This window comes from Scyliorhinus torazame, chromosome 2 (assembly GCF_047496885.1).
Source record: "Scyliorhinus torazame isolate Kashiwa2021f chromosome 2, sScyTor2.1, whole genome shotgun sequence".
Classification (NCBI taxonomy): domain Eukaryota; kingdom Metazoa; phylum Chordata; class Chondrichthyes; order Carcharhiniformes; family Scyliorhinidae; genus Scyliorhinus; species Scyliorhinus torazame.
The window spans coordinates 195,992,975-196,011,395 of NC_092708.1; the positions used below are offsets into that span (position 1 = coordinate 195,992,975).

Consider the following 18,421-nt stretch of genomic DNA (forward strand, 5'->3'; position numbering starts at 1 on the left):
TGTATTGCATTGTGTTATGTTGTACATGCCTGGGCTTGGCCCGGCTGGCTCCGCCTGTGGCTCCTCCCCTCGGGCTCATGTATAAAGGTGGCTAGTCTCCGCCTCCGATCCAGTTCGGGATCAGAGGCCAGGAGGCTTGCTGTTTAGTATATTAAAGCCTCAGTTACGTTCATCACTCGTTGTGTGTTTATTGATGGCATATCACTAGCTTTCCCGCTAGTGTGGTGGTCCCCCTCCTGGAATCGGCTTATACCTCCCCTTTGCCCGCTATATGTCCGTTTCCCCTTCTTCCTCCGCACCCTCTCCTGTGCCCCCTCTTTTCTGAGCTCTCAAATTCAAACCGAGGCGGTGCAGTCCCGCACAAATAGGGCTGGATTCCCCGCCGGCGGGATGCTTTGTTTTGCCGGGGTGTTTCCTGATGGCATGGGGCTGCCCCACAATGGGAAACCCCATTGACCGGCCGGCGTAACAGAGCATCCCACCAGCGGGGTGGACCTGAAATGTGGCGCAGCGGGGCGGAGAAGTCACCCCATTGGCTTTCACAGTCTCAATCGCCAGGATGTCCGTTTCATCCTGGCTCAGTTGCTGTCTTCCCAGCCTGTGTTTATGGACAAATTTACCCGCATCCACAGGAGCGGTGAAGTTTCCTGCCCTGGAAAGTGACCCAGAGCTTGGCTGGGTACAACATTCCAAATTTCACGACGTTTTTATACAGAGCTGCTTTGACTCGATTGGTTTCCGCCCAGCACTTGGCCAGGTCTGTCCAAATGTCCTGATAAATCCTGATTGGGTGTCCCTCCCAGTTGCAGGACCTAGTTCAGGATTCTTTCCCCGTCTTGGTACCGGTATGATTTTGCAATTATGGTCCCCGGCTGTTCCCCGGCCCTGGGCTTTGGCCGGAGTGTCCTGTGGGCCCGGTCTATTTCTGACGATTTGGGAAGCTGTCTCTCCTCCTCAGATTTCCCAGCATCTGGACCACATATTCTGTGGGGTTCCTGCCAATCCAGTAGGCCCACTCTGCATAGGTTTTGGCATCGCGGTCGGTTCTCCTGATCTTCGATCTTTCCCTTGAGTAGCCACTAGTGCAGCGTGCCGGTCACTCTCGTCCATTGAGGCCTTCTCCTGCTCTCCAGCTGCCTCTCTGCCTTTTCCATGGCTGTCTGCATGATGATCAGCACCTCCGCCACCTTGACTGTTACCCTCATATCAACTTTAATGGTCTCCTTGACTTCCTGGAGTTCCTTCATAAGGAATTCCCTCCATCCGCTCACTGGGAGGGGAGCTCAGTGCGTGGGTTTCACCCCCACAACCCAAAGATGCGCAGGCTAGATGGATTGGCCAGGTTAAATTGCCCCTCAATTGGGAAAAAAAATAAGTTTATAAAAAAACCAGTGAAAGGGGAACTTTGACAGCTAATTCACAGGGCAGTTAGTTTAATGTTACATCCAAAAGGCAAAGCTTCGATAGTGCAGCGCTCCCTCAGTAATGCAATGGAGTGGTGACCAGGAAAATGTGGGGAGCACAGTAGCATTGTGGATAGCACAATTGCTTCACAGCTCCAGGGTCCCAGGTTCGATTCCGGCTTGGATCACTGTCTGTGCAGAGTCTGCACATTCTCCCGTGTGTGTGTGGGTTTCCTCCGGGTGCTCCGGTTTCCTCCCACAGTCCAAAGATGTGCAGGTTAGGTGGATTGGCCATGATAAAATTGCCCTTAGTGTCCAAAATTGCCCTTAGTGTTGGGTGGAGTTACTGGGTTATGGAGATAGGGTGCCTTGGGTAGGGTGCTCTTTCCAAGAACCGGTGCAGACTCGATGGGCCGAATGGCCTCCTTCTGCACTGTATATTCTATTCTATTCTATTCTATCTAATGCAATATGATTTCAAAATTTGTAGATGACACCAACCTGAAGAGTGTAGTTAGTGCAGGAATAAAAGAATAAACCTGCAGAATGAGTATGCAATTGGCAAACAAGTTTCTTTTTTTAATAAGGTTTGAGTACCCAATTATTTTTTTTCCAATTAAGGGACAATTTAGCGCGGCCTATCCACCTAACCTGCATATCTTTGGGTTATGGGGGTGAAACCTACGCAGACACGGGGAGAATGTGCAAACTCCACACGGACAGTGACCCGGGGCCGGGATCGAACTTGGGACCTTGGCGCCGTGAGGCAGCAGTGGGCAAATGTGTTTCAATCGATAAGTGTGAGGTGTTGTATAAATATAAGTTGCTGTTGTGTTATATTTTGGTTGGGAAAATACATATTTGCTGAAAATAAATTGTAGGGTAGAGGACCCGGCAGTGAATGTAAATGTCGTCAGACTCGCATAAGCTGCTCACCGCTTTTGAGGGAGAGCTGACTGGTGATGAATTAACCTGAGGGTCCCACATCTCAGGGTTGAGAAGATGGGGCCTTTGTGGATAACCTCAGCCGGTACAGAAATCAAAGCCACGCTGTTGGCATCGCTTCACATCACGAACCGGCCATCCAGCCAGCTAAGCTAAATGACCCGTACAATTGTACAGATCACTAAAAAGAGTGGCACCACTTAATAAGGCAATAAAGTAAAAGCAAACAAAGCACGTGGGTTCATTTCAAGAGGGATAGAATTGAAAACAGATGTTTTGTTAAATTTGCATAGAACCTTGGTTAGACTACACTTGGAGTACTGTGAACCCTTCTGGTCTCCACTCCCTATTACAATACGGGCATGAAGGCATAAGACCATAAGACGTAGGAGCAGAAGTAGGTCATTCGGCCCATCAAGTATGCTCCACCATTCAATGAGATCATGACTACTGTGATGTGTAATCTTCAACTCCTCTTTCCCACCTCATCCCCATAACGCTTACTGATTAAAATCTATCTATCTCAGCCTTGAACATAAATGCACTGAAGAAGGTGCAAAAAGAATTTACAAGGATGATACCAGGGAAGTTGGAACCGACTGGGACACTTTTCTGTAGGGAAGAGTAGACTGAAGTGATAGGTGTTTTTGAGGTCATGAGCAAGTTTGAGGGATAACTTGGCACATACTTTATTTCGTTTTGTCGAAGAGCGGGACAGACTAGCAAGCTGATTATCAAACAGTTGAACTGCATCTTGAATGTTCCTCCTATGGTCAACACCTGCTGGAATGGGATTTGAACCAGGAGCTTCTGGCTGAGAGGCCAGGGCGCCACCTACCGAGCCACATGACCTCCTCATTTGATAGGGTAGATCATAGAATTTACCGCACGGGCCCTTCGGCCCAAACTGGCCCACGCCAATCAAAACATAACGATTTAAACATAGAACTATGGTCACTGGTCCCAAAATGGTCCCCCACCCTCACCTCAGTCACTTGCCCTGCCCTATTTCCCAAGATTAGGTCAAGTTTTTCCCTTTACCGAGTAGAATCCTCCACACACTGCCAGAGGAAACTTTCCTGAACACACTTAACAAATTCCACCCCACCTAAGCCCTTAACACTATAGCAGTCCCAGTCTATGTTAGGATGCCCCTGCTTGTGAGGGAGCACAAAATTAGGGGTCATAAATGTAAGATTACAATTCTCTTAATAATAATAATCTTTATTGCCACAAGTAGGCTTACATTAACACTGCAATGAAGTTACTGTGAAAATCAACACCTAGTGGGTCTGGGCAGACATTTGTTTGTTTCCATAACTTGTAATTCCTGGAACACGTCGCTAGCCTGTCACAGGAGCTTATAGCTTGAGGGGCACCTCTCCACATCAAGCAGGGTTGACTAGGATTGTCTCCCGGTCTTACTGTCAGCCATTGGTGTGTTTGGAAGGATTTGTAGGTTGACACTCAATCTGCTTGACTGCGTTATAAATTCACCTTCCTTGGCCATCAAGTCCTGCGGTGGGACTCGAACCAGATCTGTTGGCTCAGAAGTAGGGTAGCTACCTACTGTACCACAAGATCCCATAAATATACGATAGTCACTAAAACCCCCTACAGGGAATTCAAGATAAACTTCTCTGAGAGTGGTGAGAATGTGCACGTCCCTATAACAGGGAAGTGAGTCAAACACGAGGGTAAACGGAATAGAGAAATATGTTGATGGGGTTAGATGAATACGGTACGGAAAACTCATGTGGAGCATGTATGCAAGGACGGATTCTTTGGGCTGAATGGCCTGCTCTGTGACCTCAATGCACTTTGGAGTGGGACTTGACCCCGTGAGCTTCAAACTCAGAGCAAGAGTGCTGATCTCTGAGCCACAGATGGCACAGTAGTGGGAAAGTCAGTCGGTCGATTGGATTGATCTATCAGTAAAGGCTACATTGGAAATTTTCCCTTCTCATCAAGTTAATTCCGTTTGCTTTGCAGAAAAATGAGTACATCTTCACTTTGCTGCAAGAAAACTCAAACCACCTGCTGCTGGGGCTGAGGGTCTCGTCCGACAAGCTCCACTTTGAGTTTTCCCCCGGTGAACACCCCTACAGCCACAGGAAGCGGGTCACGTTCCGTGATCTCTACCTAGCCGATCGACACTGGCACACCTTGGTGCTAGCTGTGACAACCGACATTGTTTCTCTCACCGTGGACTGCTGCCCCCCTATAGACATGTGAGTAATTCTGAAGCCCTCCCCTCCCCGCCTTGCGCAGTAGAGTGAGTGGTCCGACCTGGCATAAGGGTTCATCGGGACGTCCGTCGATCCCCTGCCAAGTGGAAGAATCAGGGTCAATTTTTTTTTTAAGGATCGTGGCACAGTGGTTAGCACTGCTACTTCACAGCACCAGGGATTGGGCTTCAATTCGGGCCTTGGGTGACTGTGTGGAGTCTGCACTTTCTCCCTGTGTCTGCCTGGGTTTCCTTCAGGTGCTCCAGTTTCCTCCCACAGTCCAATGATGTTTGATTGGCTATGCTAAATTGGCCCTTAATGTTCAAAGATATGCAGGTTAGATGGGGTTACGGGATAGGGTGGGGAAGTGGGTCTAGGTAGAGTGCTCTTTTGGCGGGTCCGTGCAGGCTCGATGGGCCGAATGGCCTCCATCTGCACTGTAGGGATTCTATGGATTCTATTAGTTAAATTAATTAAACTAAAGAAGCTGGGATTATTCCCCTTAAAGCAGAGAAGGATAAGGGCAGGTTTATTTAAAACCATGAAAGGTTTTAGAGGGCATAAGGAGGAATTGGCAGGTGGATTGATAACTAGAGGACACAGATTTAAGGCAATTGGCAAACTGGATAGGAAGTGAGCTATTTCTTTACATGGCAAGTTATTGGGCTTTAGGATGCACAGTTCGAAAGGGTAATGGAAGCAGATTCAATCATAGTTTTCAGAAGGGGATTGGACAAATGCTTAAATTGGGGAAAGCAGTCCAGGGCTATCGGAAAGGAGCAAGGTAGAGGAAATGAATGGATAGTTCTTTCAAAGGCCTGGTACAGTGGACCCAGAGACCTCCTTCTGTGCTTTATTATATGAGGACATGTTGCACATTAGGCCCCTATTCGCTTGCTTATAGAACGTTATTCAGATCTACTGCTCATCTGTTGTGAGTCTTCAGGTGGGAATATTGTTTTGTTTGAACAAGGCATTGTCGGTTGCAGTGGGAGCACCATGGGTCATGATTCCCTGCCAATGCTGCTTTTCTGTGGCAACTGAAGGTATCGTTCTTCAGATCTCTGTGCTTCAGTGTGGAGATTTGGGTGCCAAGTGCTTCAGTCATGTTTAGACTCTTCAAAGAACAAAGAACAATAAAGCAAGGAACAGGCTCTTCGGACCTCCAAGCCTGCGCCAACTATGGTACCTGCCTAAACTAAAACTGTATGCGCTTATGGAGTCCGTATCTTCCATACCCACCCGATTCATATTTGTCTCGATGCCCCTTAAGTGCCGCTATTGTTCCATATATTTACCACCCTCTGTGTAAAAAAACTTGCCTCGCACTTCTGTTCTAAACTTTTCCCAGGCACTTTAAACCTACGTCCTCTAATACTTGACTCTCCTACCCTAGGAAAGAGCATTTGACTATCCACTCTGTCCATGCCACTCAGAATCTTGTAGACCTCTATCAGGTCACCTCTCAACCTCCGTTGTTGCAGTGAGAACAGACCGAGTTTATCTAACTTCTCCTCATAGCTAATGCCCTCCATATCAGGCAACATCCCAGTAAACCGCTTCTGTACCCTCTCCAAATCATCCACATACTTCCGGTGGTGCGGTGACCAGAATTGTACACAATATTCCAAATGAGGTCTAACTAAGGTCCTGTGCAACTGCAACATAACTTGCCAATTTTTAGATTCAATGCCCCGACCGATGAAGGCCAGTATGCTATCTGCCTTCTTGACCACCTTATCCACATTCGTTGCCATTAATAATAATAATAATAATCGCTTATTGTCACAAGTAGGCTTCAATGAAGTTACTGTGAAAAGCCCCTAGTCGCCATATTCCGGCGCCTGAGTGATCGGTGGACATAAATGCCCAGATTTCTCTGCCTGTCAGTACTCGCAAGAGTTTGACCATTTATTGTGTAATTCCTACATGCCTTGGATCTTCCAAAGTGCATTACCTCACACTTGTCTGGATTAAACTCCATCCTCCATCTGCCATTTCTCCACCCAAGACTCCAACCAGTTTATATCCTGCTGCATCCTCTGACAATCCTCTTCACTATCCGCAACTCCACAAATTTTTGTGTCACCTGCGAACTTAGTAATCAGACCAGCTACATTTTCTTCCAATTCATTTATATACACCACAAACAAAAAAGGTCCCAGAGCTGATCCCTGTGGAACACCGCTAGTCACAGCCTTCCATTCAGGAAAGCACCCTGCTACTGCTGCCCTCTGTCTTCTGTGCCCAAGCCAGTTCTGTATCCAACTTGCCAGCTCTCCTCTCATCCCATGTGACTTCACCATGAGGTACCTCGTCAAAGGCTTTACTGAAGTCCACGTATACAACATCTACTGCCTTTCCCTCATCTATCATCTTTGTCACTTGCTCGAAAAACTTGATCAAATTAGTGAGGCTCCCCTTTCTTGGAGAGAAGAATGGATCTGATCTCTTCAAACATCTTCTCTCCTGAGTAGTACGGCTATCCTGTATGCTTCACCTGATGCCTGTGTCGATGTATTTACATTGTGTATTTATGTTTGCCCTGTGTTTTTTTTCATGTATGGAATGATCTGTTTGGACTGTATGCAGAACAATGGTTTTCACTGTACCTTGGTACACGTGACAATAAACAAATCCAAATCCAAAATCATGAATGGGCTGGATAGAGTAGACAGGGAAAATCTGTTCCCGCTTGTAAAAAATCGAGAATGAGAGGACACGGGTTTAAGGGGATTTGCAAAAGAAGCAAATGTGATGTGAGAAAAAACCTTTTCACACAGTAAGTGGTTGGGTCTGGAGTGCACTGTCTGGAAGTGTGGTGGAGGCAGGTTCAATCGAGGAATTCAAGAGGGCATTAGATGATTATTTGAATGGAAACAATGTGCAGGAGTACGGGGAAAAGACAGCGGAATGGCACTAAGTCAAGATGCTGGTTTGGAGAGGCGGTGCAGAAACGATGGGCCGAATGGACTCCTTCTGAGCTGTAACAATTCTGTGATTCTGTGATTCCCAGTCGTTGAAGTCAAGCTGACATAAAATGATGGCCACGATCTAATGGCCTCATTGCGTCCAACTCAGTGATGCGATGAGACAGTTAAGTTTCATGAGAGGTCCCTCACGAGATTAGCGACACTCGGAACACCTTGCGAGATCTAACGCGGTCTCGCGAGTCGTCGCGACCTGGATCTTGCCCTCGCTGGTCGACATCCAGATTAACACATTTAAGTAAGCCATTAGACTAATTTAAATATGTCTCCACTGGTTTCTCCAAGACCTGAGAACTAATAGTCTTGCTTAGAAGATCGCCATGGCACCATTTAGCACTGGTTTCCACACAAATGTGGATCAGGCGTAACAGCATCTGGGGGGCATCTCCCAGACTATTGGAGGCCGTGGGTGGTCAGGCTCTGGGAAGAGTAGTGCCCTGGCACTCCTGCTGGTATTCAGGCACCCTGGCAGTGCCACCCTGGTAATGCCAGGATGCCTGGGTTGCATTGCCAGACCTTCAAGTGCACTGCCAATCTGGCTGGGGTAGAACCAGGCTGGCAGTGCCAAGATGCCTGGGTGCCAGGTTTCCCAAGCCAGGGATCATGCCTGGGGGTGCCCTGCATAAGAGGTGGGGCAAGGGGGGCTCGAGGACTCCCTAAGAGGTAACCTGGGGCAGTGTGGGAGGGGTGTCCAGAGGCCGCGGTGATGCCACCCCGAGGTACGAGTCATCTTCCTGCACTGATGAGCTGAGCTCGAAAGGAGGTAAGAGTGGCCTCGGCAGGGCGTTCCCAACTGAGGCCGAATAAAACCGCGGATTCGTGAGGCGACATAGTAGTGCAGTGGTTAGCACTGCTGCCTCACGGCACCGAGGACCAGGGCTCGATCCCAGCCTGGGTCACTGTCCGTGTGGAGTTTGTACATTTTCCCCGTGTCTGCGTTGGTCTCACCCCATAACCCAAAGATGTTCGGGGTAGGTGGATTGGCCACGTTAATGCCCCTTAGTTGGAGAAAAAACTGTAAAAACAAAGTAAAAAGACAGTGGATTTGTTCATGGCGCTGCAGGCGCGAGAAATATCCCGTTAAATCGCGCCCAACATCTCACTTGCAATGAATCCTCGGGCTGGATTCCCGCCTGCCCGCCGCAAGAATGCCACGGGCGAACCGTGTACAATGGAGAATTCCACTGACCTCGGGCGGGATTCTCCGGTCGCCAGGCCGACGCGGCCAGAGAACTCCGCCCCTTGAATGTTAAGTTTGGCTGAATAACGGATTCACTGGCACCATCAAGCTCCCTGTACAGTTGGCAGGTGACTGTCATCTATTCTAACGGCAAGGCCTAGCCATTGTATTCAACATCGCCTGAGCAATACCATGGTACTGTCTGAGTTAGAGAGCTGCAGAACCTCTGTGACTTTTATGTTGCAAATGGGTCCCAAACATCTTTCTCAAGCAACATGTACGAATTGAATTCAATGTGCGTTCATGCTTCAAATCGGTGATCTAACTGAGCAAACAGTAGCTCTCTGGAATGTTGCTCCATTTTGCTCTCTCTCTCTTTGTTGAACATACGTTTACCTTTGTCTCTCCTCTCTCTCTCTCTTCCTCTGAGACATTACGAAGTTTTACCTGTGTCTAAAATTGAACATGTTTTCTTCAGGTTTCTGGACATCCCATTCCCTGAGCATTTAAACACTGCGAGATCAGAATTCCACATCGGGAGCAGGAGGAGACGGAAGGGACTGTTTACAGTAGGTGTCTGGGGACAAATGTACAATTCAAGCTCAAAGTGAACAAAACCTTTCTGACAAATAAGCAGTAAAAGAGAAATTTGGGAAATCACAAATAAAAACAGAGACTGTGATGATGCAGAGAAAAGAGAAGAAAGTTGTGTTTTGGGTGTATAATTTCATCTCCATTCAAGGATTGCACCTGGGGGAGAATAGTTGTCTTTATTCTTTACAGATAGAACATAGAACATTACAGCGCAATACAGGCCCTTCAGCCCTCAATGTTGCGCCAACCTGTGAAACCACTCTAAAGCCCATCTACACTATTCCCTTATCGTCCATATGTCTATCCAATGACCATTTGAATGCCCTTAGTGTTGGCGAGTCCACTACTGTTGCAGGCAGCGCATTCCACGCCCTTACTACTCTCTGAGTAAAGAACCTATCTCTGACATCTGTCTTAAAACTATTTCCCCTCAATTTAAAGGTATGCCCCCTCGTGCTAGACATCACCATCCGAGGTAAAAGACTCTCACTGTCCACCCTATCCAATCCTCTAATCATCTGGTATGCCTCAATTAAGTCACCTCTTAACCTTCTCTCTAACGAAAACAGCCTCAAGTCCCTCAGCCTTTCCTCATAAGATCTTCCCTCCATACCAGGCAACATTCTGGTAAATCTCCTCTGCACCCTTTCCAATGCTTCCACATCCTTCCTATAATGCGGCGACCAGAATTGCACGCAATACTCCAAATGCGGCCGCACCAGAGTTTTGTACAGCTGCAACATGACCTCATGGCTCCAAAACTCAATCCCTCTAACAATAAAAGCTAACACACCGTACGCCTTCTTAACAACCCTCTCAACCAGATGTTGACTGGTGTATGTTTCCAACTCTTTCTATTTTTCAGTCTGACTGTGAGCTGGTTAACAGACTTTAGCCCCCTCTCAAAGAGTCATATTCCAGGAGACAGATAGGGACAGTGATCATAGAGTAGATCATAGAACTTACAGTGCAGAAGGAGGCCATTTGGCCCATCGAGTCTGCACCGGCTCTCGGAAAGTGCACTCCTCCTAAGCCCACACCTCCGCCCAACCCCCGGAACCCAGTAACCCCACCCAACCTATTTGACACTAAGGGCAAATCCACCTAACCTGCACATCTTTGGACTGTGGGAAGAAACCGGAGCACCAGGAGGAAACCCACGCAGAGAAGGGGAAACATGCAGACTCCGCACAGACAGTGACTCAAGCTGGGAATTGAACCTGGGACCCTGGTGCTGTGAAGCAACTGTGCTCACCACTGTGCTACCATGCTGCAGATCCCTCCTGCACAGGGGCCAGGATTTTCCGGCCCCATCATTCAGGACCCCCTGCCACCGCGGGGATGCATTAAGCCAGTCAAAATTCCATTGACTGTTGGCAGGGCTGAAAGATCCCAGCCTTGGGCAAGGCCTCAAAAATTGCAGCCTACAATTTTACACAATCTGTGCTTGTTTAAAATTGCTGATTTCCAAGTGTTCGATATATTATTAACCGTGATCATAAATTGCTTAAAGTTGTGATTATCCAGGTTTTTTGTTTTGAGCTATTGAGGTAACACCATGGCAAGAAATTGCACTGCTGCCTCCCAGAGCCAGGGACACGGGTTCAATGCCAGCCTTGGGTAACTGGCTGTGTGGAGCTTGCATGTTCTGCGTGGATTTCCTCCTGGCGCTCCAGTTTCCTCCCACACTCCAAAGATGTGCACGTTAGGTGGATTGGCCACGCTAAACCGTCCCTTAGTGTCCCAAAATGTGCAGGTTAGGTGGATTGGTCACGCTAACTTGTCCCTTAGTGTCCCAAAATGTGCAGGTTAGGTGGATTGGTCACGCTAACGTGTCCCTTAATGTCCAAAGATGTGCAGGTTAGGTGGATTGGTCACGTTAAATTGTTCCTTAGTGTCCAAAGATGTGCATGTCAGGTGGGGTTATGGGGATAGGGCGGGGAGTAGGCCTACGTAGGGTGCTCTCTCAGAGGGCCGGTGCAGACCAGATGGGCCAAATGGTCTCCTTCTGCACTGTAGGGATTCTCTGATTTTATGATTCTATGTTTGACTGTTGTTCTGTGTGCCAACATGTGGGGCTGAATTTTCAGGGTGGCCTTCATTTTCCTGCACCAGCAGAGGGCAGTTTAACTCCCTGGAGACAGTTATCTGGTGGCAGGCCAGCGCTCCAGGCCGAGAGGCCATCCTTGCCTGCCTGGGGGAAAGGCAGCTACAGAGCAGTCCACTAGAGAGACTCCAACCACCCCATTCCTCTGCCAAAATGGTGGCCTGACTGCAAGCAACACTTTTTCTGCAAAGTTACAAAGAGGTTAGTGAGATGGCATCGCCATGTTGAAGTGCAAGTTGAAAGGTTTCAGCTTTGTGAGCTTTCCCGCCACCCTTAGTTGGATAGGGAACCTGCCACTGTTCCAGTTTTTTTATTTTCTATTCATTTACGTGATTTGGCATCACTGGTTTGGCCACAATTTATTACCCATCCCTAGTTGCCCTTCAGAAGGTTGTGGTGAATTGCCTTCTTGAACCGCCACTCTCCATGAGGTGCAGGTAGACCCACAGTGCTGTTAGGGAGGGAGTTCCGAGATTTGCCCAGGGACAGTGAAGGAACGGGGTATTTTTCCAAGTCAGGATGGTGAGTGACTTGGAGGAGAACCTCCAGGTGGTGGGGTTCCCAGTATCTGCTGCTCTTGTCCTAGCTGGTAGTGGTCGTGGGTTTGGAAGGTGCTGTGGAAGGAACCTTGGTGAGTTTCTGCAATGCATCTTATAGATGGTACACACGGCCGCCACTGTTCGTCGGTGGTGGAGGGTTTGAATGTTTGTGGAAGGGGTATCAATCAAGCGGGCTGCTTTGTCCTGGATCGTGTTGAGTGTCTTGAGTGTCGTTGGAGCTGCACTCATCCAGGCAAGTGGTGAGTATTCCATTACACTCCTGACTTGTGCCTTGTAGATGGTGGACTGACTTTGGGGGGGTCAGGAGGTGAGTTACACGCCATAGAATTCCCAGCCTTTGACTTGCCCTGGTAGCCACAGTATTAATGTGGCTAGTCCAGTTCAGTTTCTGATCAATGGTAACCCCAGGATTTTGATTGTGGGGGATTCAGTGATGGTGATGCCATTGAATGTCAATGGACAATGGTTAGATCCTCTCCTGCAGGAGATGGTCATTGCCTGACACTTGTGTGGCGCAAATGTAATTTGTCACTTGTCAGCCCCAGCCTGGATATTATCCAGACCTTGCTTCATTATCTGAGGAGTCGCGAATGCGCAAAGGGAAGATCCTGCCCAGGATCAGACACAGAATCTGACTCGTTCAGCTCTGAAACAACAACCCTAATCTTCATAGATATCATAGCATTTACAGTGCAGAAGGAAGCCATTCGAGTCTGCATCAGCCCTTAGAAAGAGCACCCTACTTAAGCCCATGCCTCTACCCTATACCCGTAACCCAGTAACCCCACCTAACCTTTTGGACACAAAGGGGCAATTTATCATGGCCAATCCACCTAACCTGCACATCTTTGGACTGTGGGAGGAAAATGGAGCACCCGGAGGAAACTCACACAGATACGGGAAGAACATGCAAACTCCACACAGACAGTCACCTGAGGCCGGAATTGAACCTGGGACCCTGGAGCTGTGAGGCAGCAGTGCTAACCACTGTGCCACCATGTCACCCTAATCCTGACCTCACAAGATATGTTCTGCTATGCCAGTCTATCCCATCCAGTTCCCACATCAGCCCTGTTTCAGCATCTTGCTCTCAATGAACTGTGGGTTGAAGGAGATCCCACGCACTTCCTGTGTTAAAGGAAACGTGCCAGCTTTGACAAAGAAAATTGGATACTTTTAAAATTAAACCATATCTTCCAAACAAATGCTCCCTGTGAACATAATTCTCAGTGATACCCAGAATCCCAAATGAAAAACCTCATCTGAAGAGGTTTTTTGTGGATGTTTCAGCAAAGCCCAGGAGTTTCAGGAGTTTACATTAAGCTAGTATTGTGCAGTGTACGTTAACAAGGGCTGCCCCACCCACTCACATAACTGGTTGGCAGTTAAGTGTCAGTCACTTAAATCTACTTTGATCTAAAAGCAGGTGGGGGAGGGGAGTCAATTCAGGACAGTTTAAAAAGAGCCACTTGTAAACTCACTCCCAGTGAGTTCTCCCAGTGAGCCAGAGAGAAGACAGAGCCAGGAGTGAGACACAGCAAAGAGTGAGTTTGGGAATTTGAATCGAGGTGGGAATTGAATTGAATTGAATTGAATTCAATTGGATACAAAAGGTGTGGCTGAAGTGCCTTTAGAAGCGGAGTGCTGGAAGCAAACAGAATGTATCTGAGTTTGGGTACGGCTGAGTTCGGGTAAGAGGGGAGTGAGGGCTGTGTTTTTTTGGAGTTTGGTGTTTGGGGTTGAGTTTCCCCCCCAAAAAAACCAATTGATTAAGTAAATTAATTAACTGGTTAAGGGAATTCGGTGCTCATCTCAAGGAGGTGCAGAGAAGCAGACCTGTGAGGGAGTCTCGGGAGCAATTACATCACAGCCAGCAGGTAAGTGATTGGCTTGTGACTGGTAAGTGATTTTTTTATCTTTTCTCTCTTTGACTTTCTCTTAGCTGTGTAGTGTAGTTCAAATTTAACTTCAGGTTTAAGTCATGGCAGGAGAGCTCAGACCCGTGTCATGCTCCTCTTGTGAGATGTGGCAATTCAGGGACCCTTCTGGTGTCCCTGACTCCTTCATCTGCAAGAGGTGTGTCCAACTGCAGCTCCTGTTAGACCGCTTGACAGCTCTGGAGCTGCGGATGGACTCACTTTGGAGCATCCGCGATGCTGAGGAAGTTGTGGATAGCACATTCAGTGAGTTAGTCACACCGCAGATTAAAATTACTGAGGCAGATAGTGAATGGGTGACCAACAGACAGAGGAAGAGTAGGAAGGCAGTGCAGGGATCCCCTGCGGTCATCTCCCTCCAAAACAGATTTACCGTTTTGGAAACTGTTGGGGGAATGGCTCACCAGGGGAAGGCGGCAGCAGCCAGGTTCATGGCACCGTGGCTGGCTCTGCTGCACAGAAGGGCGGGAAAAAGAGTGGCAGAGCTATAGTGATAGGGGATTCAATTGTAAGGGGAATAGACAGGCGTTTCTGCGGACACAAACGAGAATCCAGGTTGGTGTGTTGCCTCCCTGGTGCAAGGGTCATTGATGTCTCGGAGCGGCTGCAGGGCATTCTGGAGGGAGAGGGTGAACAGCCAGCTGTTGTGGTGCATATAGGCACCAACGATATAGGTAAAAAACGGGATGACGTCCTACAAGCTGAATTTAGGGAGTTAGGAGTTAAACTAAAAAATAGGACCTCAAATGTAGTAATCTCAGAATTGCTACCAGTGCCACGTGATAGTCAGAGTAGGAATGACAGGATAACTAGGATGAATACGTGGCTTGAGAGATGGTGCAAGAGGGAGGATTTCAAATTCCTGGGACATTGGGACCGGTTCTGGGGGAGGTGGGACCTGTACAAATCGGACGGTCTGCATCTGAGTGGGACCGGAACCAATGTTCTCGGGGGTGTGTTTGCTAGTGCAGTTGGGGAGGGTTTAAACTAATGTGGCAGGGGGATGGGAACCGATGTAGGAAGTCAGTGGGGACGGAAACAAAAGGCAGGAAGGGAGAGTGTGTAAAGCATGACCAGAGAAAGCAGGGCAGAGAGCAAGGAAAGTCTACATTAAACTGCATTTATTTCAATGCAAGGGGCCTGACGGGCAAAGCGGATGAACTCAGGGCATGGATGGGCACATGGGACTGGGATATTATAGCTATGACTGAAACATGGCTAAGGGAGGGGCAGTACTGGCAGCTCAATGTTCCAGGGTACAGATGCTATAGAAAGGATAGAACAGGAAGTAAGAGAGGAGGGGGAGTGGCGTTTTTGATTAGGGAGAACACCACGGCAGTACTTAGAGGGAATATATCCGAGGGTTCGCCCACTGAGTCTATATGGGTGGAACTGAAAAATAAGAAGGGAGAGATCACCTTGATAGGACTGTACTACAGGCCCCCAAATAGCCAGCGGGAAATTGGGGAGCAAATATGTCAGGAGATTACAGATAGCTGCAAGAAAAATAGGGTGGTAATAGTAGGGGACTTTAACTTTCCCAACATTGACTGGGACAGCCATAGCATTAGGGGCTTGGATGGAGGGAAATCTGTTGAGTGTATTCAGGAGGAATTTCTCATTCAGTATGTGGATGGACCGACTAGAGAGGGGGCAAAACTTGACCTCGTCTTGCGAAATAAGGAAGGGCAAGTGACAGAAGTGTTAGTGAGGGATCACTTTGGGACAAGTGACCATAACTCCATTAGTTTTAAGATAGCTATGGAGAATGATTGGTCTGGCCCAAGAGTTAAAATTCTTAATTGGGGCAAGGCCAATTTTGATGGTATCAGACAGGAACTTTCAGAGGTAGATTGGGGGAGACTGTTGGCAGGCAAAGGGACGGCTGGTAAATGGGAGGCTTTTAAAAATGTGTTAACCAGGGTTCAGGGTAAGCACATTCCCTTTAGAGTGAAGGGCAAGGCTGGTAGAAGTAGGGAACACTGGATGACTCGAGATATTGAGACTCTGGTCAAAAAGAAGAAGGAGGCATATGACGTACATAAACAACTGGGATCAAGTAGATCCCGTAAAGAGTATAGAGATTGTCGAAATAGAGTTAAGAGGGGAATCAGGAGGGCAAAAAGGGGACATGAAATTGCTTTGGCAAATAATGCAAAGGAGAATCCAAAGAGCTTCTACAGATACATAAAGGGAAAAAGAGTAACTAGGGACAGAGTAGGGCCTATTAAGGATCAACAAGGACATCTATGTGCAGAGCCACAAGAGTTGGGTGAGATCCTGAATGAATATTTCTCATCGGTATTCACGGTGGAGAAAGGCATGGATGTTAGGAAACTAAGGGAAATAAATAGTGATGTCTTGAGAAGTATGCATATTACAGAGGAGGAGGTGCTGGAAGTCTTAAAGCGCATCAAGGTAGATAAATCCCCGGGACCTGATAAAATGTATCCCAGGATGTTGTGGGAGGCTAGGGAGGAAATTGCGGGTCCCCTAACAGAGATCTTTGAATCATCGGCAGCCACAGGTGAGGTGCCTGAAGATTGGAGAGTAGCGAATGTTGTGCCCTTGTTTAAGAAGGGCAGCAGGGAAAAGCCTGGGAACTACAGACCGGTGAGCCTCACGTCTGTAGTAGGTAAGTTGCTAGAAGGTATTCTGAGAGACAGGATCTACAAGCATTTAGAGAGGCAAAGACTGATTCGGGGCAGTCAGCATGGCTTTGTGCGTGGAAAATCATGTCTCACAAATTTGATTGAGTTTTTTGAGGGGGTGACCAAGAAGGTAGATGAGGGCAGTGCAGTAGACGTTGTCTACATGGACTTTAGCAAAGCCTTTGACAAGGTACCGCATGGTAGGTTGTTGCAGAAGGTTCAAGCTCACGGGATCCAGGGTGAGGTTGCCAATTGGATTCAAAATTGGCTGGACGACAGAAGACAGAGGGTGGTTGTAGAGGGTTGTTTTTCAAACTGGAGGCCTGTGACCAGTGGTGTGCCTCAGGGATCAGTGCTGGGTCCACTGTTATTTGTGATTTATATTAATGATTTGGATGAGAATTTAGGAGGCATGGTTAGTAAGTTTGCAGATGACACCAAGATTGGTGGCACAGTGGATAGTGAAGAAGGTTATCTAGGATTGCAACGGGATCTTGATCAATTAGGCCAGTGGGCCGACGAATGGCAGATGGTGTTTAATTTAGATAAATGTGAGGTGATGCATTTTGGCAGATCAAATCAGGCCAGGACCTACTCAGTTAATGGTATGGCGTTGGGGAGAGTTATAGAACAAAGAGATCTAGGAGTACAGGTTCATAGCTCCTTGAAGGTGGAGTCGCAGGTGGACAGGGTGGTGAAGAAGGCATTCGGCATGCTTGGTTTCATTGGTCAGAACATTGAATACAGGAGTTGGGACGTCTTGTTGAAGTTGTACAAGACATTGGTACGGCCACACTTGGAATACTGTGTGCAGTTCTGGTCACCCTATTATAGAAAGGATATTATTAAACTAGAAAGAGTCCAGAAAAGATTTACTAGGATGTTACCGGGACTTGATGGTTTGAGTTATAAGGAGAGGCTGGATAGACTGGGACTTTTTTCCCTGGAGCGTAGGAGGCTTAGGGGTGATCTTATAGAGGTCTATAAAATAATGAGGGGCATAGATAAGGTAGATAGTCAACATCTTTTCCCAAAGGTAGGGGAGTCTAAAACTAGAGGGCATAGGTTTAAGGTGAGAGGGGAGAGATTCAGAAGGGCCCAGAGGGGCAATTTCTTCACTCAGAGGGTAGTGAGTGTCTGGAATGTGCTGCCAGAGGTAGTAGTAGAGGCGGGTACAATTGTGTCTTTTAAAAAGCATTTAGATAGTTACATGGGTAAGATGGGTATAGAGGGTTATGGGCCAAGTGCGGGCAACTGGGACTAGCTTAATGATAAAAACTGGGCGGCATGGACTGGTTGGGCCGAAGGGCCTGTTTCCATGCTGTAAACTTCTATGATTCTATGATTCTAGTTGAACCTGCTTCTTCTTCCTTTCTGTGACGCCAGCGCTCTCAAGAAGTTTCGCTAATCAGAAGTCTTGCCAATGTCACACCAGACTTGTTGGTGCCAATCTGTGTCTGCTGTTTGGCAGCAGATTTTTAAAAACATTTTCAGAATGAGGGGTCTCACTGGCTAAGCCGGCATTTATTGCCCATCTCTAATTGCCCTTGACAATGTGGTGGTGAGTTACTTTCTTGAACCGCTGCAGTCCATGTGGCGTAGGTGCACCCACTGTGCTGTTAGGGAGGGAGTTTCCAGTATTTTGACCCAGCGACAATGAAGGGACAGCAATATATTTCCAAGTCAGGATGGTGAGTGTTTGGAGAGGAACTTGCAGGCAGTGGGGTTCCCATGTATCTGCTGCCCTTGTCCTTCTAGGTGTGGAGGTTTCGGGTTGGAAGGTGCTGTTGAAGGAACCTTGGCGAGTTTTTGCAGTGCATCATATC

At 47.8% G+C, this 18,421-nt stretch overlaps 1 protein-coding gene across 1 annotated transcript in view; it reads left to right on the forward strand.

The window, feature by feature from the left end:
• LOC140394916 (thrombospondin-type laminin G domain and EAR repeat-containing protein-like) overlaps window positions 1-18,421 on the forward strand; it is a 254,744-nt gene that overhangs the window by 141,176 nt on the left and 95,147 nt on the right. The window contains exons 3-4 of the mRNA XM_072482103.1: window positions 4,341-4,579; window positions 9,225-9,315. Of these exons, the coding sequence (XP_072338204.1) occupies window positions 4,341-4,579; window positions 9,225-9,315 (330 nt within the window). The remainder of the gene's footprint in view (window positions 1-4,340; window positions 4,580-9,224; window positions 9,316-18,421) is intronic.